The sequence below is a fragment of the Cebus imitator genome, unplaced genomic scaffold (assembly GCF_001604975.1).
Source record: "Cebus imitator isolate Cc_AM_T3 unplaced genomic scaffold, Cebus_imitator-1.0 Scaffold75, whole genome shotgun sequence".
Taxonomy (NCBI): domain Eukaryota; kingdom Metazoa; phylum Chordata; class Mammalia; order Primates; family Cebidae; genus Cebus; species Cebus imitator.
In genome coordinates, this window is record NW_016107390.1 from 3,078,840 (window position 1) to 3,086,459 (window position 7,620).

General features: G+C 40.5%; 2 protein-coding genes across 2 annotated transcripts in view; one reads left to right on the top strand and one right to left on the bottom strand.

Annotated features, from left to right (window-relative positions):
* The window catches only part of DESI2 (desumoylating isopeptidase 2), a 59,245-nt gene that overhangs the window by 11,496 nt on the left and 40,129 nt on the right, over positions 1 to 7,620 (bottom strand). The window contains exon 4 of the mRNA XM_017532098.2: positions 5,718 to 5,859. Coding sequence (XP_017387587.1) covers positions 5,718 to 5,859 — 142 coding nt within the window. The remainder of the gene's footprint in view (positions 1 to 5,717; positions 5,860 to 7,620) is intronic.
* LOC108306863 (60S ribosomal protein L37-like) lies at positions 3,256 to 3,642 on the top strand (the record flags this gene model as incomplete). The annotated part of the gene is made up of 1 exon (XM_037739826.1): positions 3,256 to 3,642. A coding segment is annotated over one exon (387 nt), but the record flags the coding sequence as incomplete, so codon positions are not given.

Consider the following 7,620-nt stretch of genomic DNA (forward strand, 5'->3'; position numbering starts at 1 on the left):
AAAAAAAAACTGCTTTAAAAACTTTTAAAAGTGTACGTCTTCCCTTTTCCAGAGGCTCCAATGGGCAAAAATCATAGTAAATATCATCAGCTGTGAGACATATTTTGCTTTCAACAAAGGATTTAAACTTCCATCTATCCTACAGCAGCAGAAAGCAAGGAAGTGTGTCCCACTAACACTTTTTCTTTGCAATACTGCCTATTGAGATAACCCCTATAGCACCTGTGACATTACAAGCATAAAACATTTTACATCAATTTCTATCATATATCCATAGGTGTAATAACTGCAAAATACAAGGTCATTAACCACCGCCCCCTCCCCACCCCCCACTGCCCCCTCCTCACTGCAGATGTATTCAGCCCCTTGCAGTAAATTTAGCAAAAGGTTTTATATTACAGTTGCTGGGGGAGACCCTCATTGGAATGGGGGTGAAGGTGTGCAGGTAGGCTAACAACTGGAGTATGCCGCCTGCCCTTTTTTACTTTGCTTTAGCCTGGAGAACTGATTCAATCTTTTTTTAAAGCTCTTGTGAGGAAAGAGCACCATACATGTTTAACATTTTTGGCCCAAGCAAAGCTCATCTTTGGGAATTTTTGGGCCTTTTTTCTTTCTTCCTGGGGTAGAGAACAACTGAAGGTAATACCTGGGCCGCACTTCTTTTTTCCCCTCAATAGCCAGCTTGGCCAAAAAGTAGCCAGATCTATTGAGTCAGTTCTCCTGGAGTTGAATCTATCATTTCAAATTCAACAGGTAACTTTTACCTTTCATAATAGGCAACAGCTCAGCTGCTATTCCATATCATGCATAACTCAGCCTCCCAAAGTGCTGGGATTACAGGTGTGAGCCAACACGCCCGGCCAGTCCTTTTGTTATATTTCTGTGAGTAAAAGGTCTCCACAACCACCCCCAGGCTTGGTGATTTGCTAGGACTCAGAAATCAGCATAGCATGCTCATGACTATGACTTACTATAACAAAAAGATATAAAACAAAATCAGCAAAGGGAAAATAGACATGGGGCAAAATCTGGAGGAAACCAGGCACAAGCTTGAAGGATCTTCTCCTAGCAGAGTCAGGTAGGATGTGCATACTTAATTCTCCTAGCAATGAGGTGTGACAACACATGTGAAATATCTGCCAGGGAAGTTCATTACAGATTCAGTACCCAAGACTTTTATTGGGGGCTGGTCATGCAGGTGTCCTCTGCCAAAATCCCAGAGTCCCAGAGGGAAAGCAGGTTTTTAGCATAAACCAAATTAGTTGTACAAACAGGTTAGGCAAAGGGAGCCACTCTTATCCATTATAGGAATGGTGAGAACTTTAGAGAAGCCCAAGTTCCCAGATGCCAGCTTAGGGCCAATCCTGTGGGCAGGCCTTTCTAAGGACAGCAGTTTTAGGCCTATGATGATAGTTAACTCTTCTGTATAGGAACCAACTTGTTTTTTGAAAACAAGTAAAGAGGGGAAAAAAAGCATCTATCTTGCCCTGTCCACCTAGGCTGGAGTTGAGTGGTGCCATCTTGGTTTACTGCAACCTCTGCCTTCTGGGCTCAAGCCATTCTCCCATCTCAGTCTCTCCTGAGTAGCTGGGACTACAGGTGCGCACCGCCACACCTGGGCAATTTTGGTATTTTTTTTGTAGAGAAAGGGTTTTGCCATGTTGCCCAAGCTGGTCTTGAACTTGTGTGCTCAAGTGACCGACCTACCTCAGCCTATAATCCCAAAGTGCTGGGATTAATAGACATGAGCCACAGTGCCCAGCTATCCTGCCTTTTCTATGGGGAAATGTAACTCAGGGTGACCAGCTGTATGAATTTTGTTTAGATTTGGATTCAAACTAACTGTTAAAAAATTAAGCCAATGGGCCAGGCACAGTAATCCCACGCCTGTAATCCCAGGACTTTGGAAGGCCGAGGCAGGCGGATCATGAGGTCAAGAGATCAAGACCATCCTGGCCAACATGGCGAAACCCTGTCTCTACTAAAAAAAATACAAAAATTAGCTAGGTGTGGTGCCGCGCACTTGTAGTCCCAGCTACTCGGGAGGCTGAGGCAGGAGAATTGCCTGAACCCAGGAGGTGGAGGTTGCAGTGAGCTGAGATTGCGCCACTGCACTCCAGCCTGGCACTAGGTGATGGAGCAAGACTCTAAAAAAAAAAAAAATAAATGGGGAAATCTGAACATTGTACATTTGGATAAGAAATCATGTTAATTTGTTTAGGAGTGATATATTGTGGTTATGTTAAAAAGAATCTTTATCTTTTAGAGTGAAATATAATTGAAATTAGGCCGGGTGTGGTGGTTCATGCAGGTAATCCCAGGACTTTGGGAGGCTGAGGCAAGAGGGTTGCTTGAGTCTACAAGTTCCAGACCAGCCTGGGCAATACAATGCAATCCCACCTTCACAAAGATACAAAAATCAGCTGTACATAGTGGCGTGTGCCTGCAGCTCCAGCTACTTGTGAGGCGGAGGCGGAAGGATCACTTGAGCCTGAGTTCCAAGCTGCAGTGAACTATGCACTCCAGCCTGGGCAATAGCAAGGCCCTGTCTCTAGATGAAATCTGGGATTTATTTCAAAACAATTTGGGGCTGGGGTGGTATCTAAGTGACAGTTATATAGGGACTCAGTATATTAGTCTCTCTCCTCTTATGTTTTCTACTGAAAATATTAACTTTTAAAAGACATTTAGATTAGATGAGTGGCATTAGTAATGGTAATGCCAGTCCTTTTGCTAGTGACTGGCTTACAATTAGGCATTTGACACAATTCTGGCTGTAAAACATGGCTGCTTTTGGAAGGGTAGGGAAAAGGGGGTTCTGAGAAAGAGTTTCACTGTTTCTGAAAGAGAACCAAAGGAAGAAAGACAAAGTCTTCCTCTGGATGTTGTTCTAAAACCGTTAACAGCTATCTGAAAACCATACAGGGAGCTGGCCTGGGGGTTGAGCCAACATCCCAAAGAGGGCAACTTAGAGCAATGAAAAAAGACCTTACATCCCTATGACACTCACAGTTGAGACACTGACCAAATTGGAATGGAGCCTGCCTTAAATTCTGGACTTGTTTTATAAGATAACGTTTCCCCAATGTTTAAGCCAATTAGCACCCAATTCGAATGGACCTATCTTGTAGAGCAGAAGTGGCAAACTTTTCTGTTATGGGTCAAAAATGTTTTGGGCCTTGCAGTCCATAAGTTCTTTGCTGCAACTACTCAACTCTGCCACTGCAGCCGGAAAGCAGTCAAGAAAACAGGTAAACAAATAAGCAAAGCTGTGTTCCAATAAAACTTTATGAATCTCTCGGGTCTCGGCCACAGAAGAAAGATGACAAGGGAAAGTCATCATTTGGAAAGCGTTGCAGTAAGACGCACACACTGTGCCACCGCTGTGGCTCTGAGGCCTACCACCTTCAGAAGTGGACCTGTGGCAAGTGTGGCCAACCCGCCAAACGCAAGAGAAAGTACAACTGGAGTGCCGAGGCTGAAAGACGAAACACCACCGGGACTGGTCACATGAGGCACCTCAAGACTGTATACCGCAGACTCAGGCATGCATTCCGTGAAGGAACAACACCTCAGCCCAAGAGGGCAGCTGTTGCGGCAGCCAGTTCATCTTATGAATTCCAACCATTACTCAGGCAATAAATGTATAATTTTTTTTTAAACTATGAATACTGAAATTTGAACTTTACATAATTTGAACATGTCACCATATAGTCCTCTTTTGACTTTTTTTCAATCCTTAAAAAAGAATGAAAAAAACCATCTGAGCTTGTGGGCTGTACAAGGACAGATGACACGCTGGTGTTGGTTTAAAGGCCAGGCTGTAATATTTTGCTAATCCCTGCTATAGAGGAAGCATCTGAACTGATAACATTATTGTGTTAAATGGTAATTCTTAGAATTTTTAAGAATATTAACAGAAGAGTACACATATCAACAATCAATTATTAATGGAATTAGTGATGGTTTTGCTTATTTACAACTGGTTATATAACATATAGCCCTACACTATGTTGTCAAAGATGTAAAAGCACATCAATTTCACTAAACTTCATTAGAGTGCCTAATACTAATGTGTTTGCCTTCATCATATGGGAGTTGCATCTATCATTTCAAAGTCCACAGGTAACTTTTACATTTCACAATAGGCAAGAGCTCAACTGCTATTTCATTTCATGGAATGTGTGCTGTATTTTACTAAACTAGCTCCGTATCCCTCACTATCCAGAATTCCAGTTCCAGCACTGCCACTAACAGGCTGGGTAACCTCGGCCAAGACACTTAACTTCTGTGTCTCACAATTTAACAATTCAGCACTCATATGGGGAAAGGCACAAAAACTGTGGCCTAAAAAGATGGCTCCAAGGACATCTAGAATTGCTCTTTGGACCCCAAATGCAGAATGGTTTTGTGGTTAGACCAGGGCTGACATGGTGGTATAGATGCTCAATAAAATTATTAATGTTTTTGAAGGACAGAATAAATTAGTACCAGAGGAAGTAATGATAAAGTATAATAAGCACTGGACTATTAAGAAGTCAGGTCTAAACTGAATTCTCCACGATAATCTTTGATAAGTTATTTTCCCAATTGGGATCTGTTTCCTTATCTGAAAATTAAGAGTGGATTAAGATGCTATTTCTTTACCAATTTTAGCACTCAATGGATCTTTGAATGCGTTCTATACAAATGCAATGTCTGGGATCAAGAAAGCTCAGACCTACCTTCCCCCTTGCCTGAAAATGGACTAGGTCGCTTTTATGGTACTGATGCATCCACTAGACTAGAGGTGTTTCTCAACTTTTTATGTTCATAGGAGTCATCTGGGATCTTGTTAAAATGAAGATGTGCATTCAGTATATCTCTGGTGGGGCAGAAACAATACATATCTTGGAGATGCTAATGCTGCTGGTCCATGAAATACACTTTGAGTAGCATGATAGCAGACTGTGAGAGTCTTGTTTGAAACCTGTATTGTCGAAGCCATGAGGGAAGTAAGAAGGGCCAAGAACTAAGCAATTCTGCAGAGGAGGTCACTGAAATAGCGGCTCGTTTTCTCCTTTACACTCTTCACAATTTCTGTGGTACCTAGATGCTGCCGCTGCAACCATCTGCTGAGAATCAGAAAGCTGGGAAGCTGTTTCAAGAGCTATTTAATTCTCTAGACCTTATTTTACAATCTTCTTAATATCTTTCCTCCATTTTCTTTTTATGGTTCTTTAATTCTGATCTCGTTTTGATCTCCTACTTGAGATTCATGAATTGAGAAGGCAAGTAAGTGCCTATGTGATATGTTAGCAGAATAAAATTTCAAGATGGAAGAGATGAATTACTTATAAGAGCCAGAAAAAAAATTCAGGTTGAGAACTAAAATTCAGCAAACGGCTAAGAAGCAGAAGTCTCTAAGCATTTATTTTTTTTAAGTTAAAGTTTCAGGTTGTAATAAAATAAATTAGAATAAAAGGGACCATTATTTGTACTCACTTGCTACCAACTGCAAAGTAATGAATAGAATTACCATCTAAAACTGTGCAGACTCAACTTACCAACTCTGGAAAGGTCATTCATACAAGAGATGGAAACACAATGCCATATTTCATACAACACAAAAAATCAGAAAAAAGAAATGAATTAATATAGAATATAGCGTGGGATATCAACAATAATGGGATAGCAAATATTTATTTGAAGAAATTTTAGGATAAAATGTAGTTTACCTCTGATAAAGCTGAAGAAAAATGATTGCAGTTTTTATGCATTAAATGATAAGCATTGCCTTTGTATTCTTTTCCCAGTTCTTCTACAATTTTTTCTATATCATCTTCTAGGAAGTCCGTGCTCCCTAAAACAACAGCTTCTCTTAAAGAACAAAAAGAAAAAAAAAAAAAAANAAAAAAAAAAAAAAAGAAAAATAAGGACATAGTTGTGTCAAATATTTACAAAAAGCATGTTTAAATACTTATTATTTCCAGGAATTTCCAGGAATATTACAATTGATATAACTCAGGGTTAATATAGTAAGAACAAAAATGAAACAAGATACTTTGAAAGTCTCAATTATTTTAGTTTCTATTTTTCTGCAGTATTCTTAAGTACACTATGAATACCACAAAAGCACAAGTCATTTTCTTTATGAAACAATGTCATTATGTAAAATGTAATTATTTTCACAACTACTGCATTAGTACTATATTATTAGAGAACTGGATCCATGCTGCAAATATTCCTGCATACTTTTACTTGCTATTAAAGGACTGGCCATGATCTCACGTAGAAACAAACTTTAATCTGTCACTGTGCTCCATGAGACAAACTGACCAAACATTTTTTAAAAAGAAGGACCCTGCCAGGGTGTGGTGGCTCACACCTGTAATTCCAGGTGGCGAATTCCTCCTTTGGGAGGCTGAGGTGGGCAGATCACCTGAGTTCAGGAGTTCAAGACCAGCCTGGCTAACATGGTGAAACCCCATCTCTACAAAAATTACTCAGGCATGATGGCGGGTGCCTGTAATCCCAGCTACTCGGGAGGCTGAGGCGGGAGAACTGCTTCAACCCAGGAGGCAGAGGTTGCAGTGAGCCAAGATCACACCATTGCACTCCAGCCAGCGTGACAGAGTGAGACTCCATCTCAAAATAAACAAAAATAAAAAGAATGACTCCCAAACTACTACATTGGAAAGACGACAGACATTATTCAGGAGAAAGTGGAGTTTTAGTCAGATAAAAGTTAAGCATCCAAGAAAGCTGAAAATACTTAGAAAATCCTTTTATCAAGTAGTCTCGCCAAAAGAGAGCCCAAAGGAGTGGATTCAGGGTAGAATCATGGCACTTATGGGTGTACATCTTTCAATTAACTGATAGGCTCAGAGAACTATAAACTTAGAGGGCTTCCTGTGTAGCTCTCTGCTGAAGTTGAATGTTACAACCTCATTTCACTGTTTTTCACTTGGCAAGCCATCTATTATAGGCTCAGAAGTTTAAAGCTCCTTGACACTAATATTCAAAATATCACTTTAAATACAAACTGCAATTAAGGAATGATTAACATTTAAAGTATCACTGCTTTTTATTATTCATAAGACTCCAGTGAACACTTATATCCATATATTTTAGGTTTATCATTTCATGTAATACAATGTACCTTAACAATGGATTCTAGGCTAAAGTATCCCTTTCTTTGGGACAATAACGACATTTTTAATGTGCAAGATAGGTAACAAACCTTTTCTTCTTTCAAACAGGAGACTGAGGGGAAGAAATCATTAGAAAGGAGTTTTCCCGGGCCGGGCACAGTGGCTTACACCTGTAATGCCAGCAATTTGGGAGGCTCAGGCAGGCAGATCATCTGAGGTCAGGAGTTCAAGACCAGCCTGGTCAAATGGTGAAACTCTGTCTGTACTAAAAATACAAAAATTAGCCAGGCATCGTGGCACATGCCTGTAATCCCAGCTACTTGGGAGGCTGAGGCAAGAGAATCGCTTGAACCTGGGAGGTGAAGGCTGCAACGAGCTGAGATCATGCCACTGCACTCCAGCCTGGGAAGTAGAGCTAGATCCTGTCTCAAAAAAAATGTATATATGTATGACCAGTACTACATTCCTCAGCAATACGTAAGATACT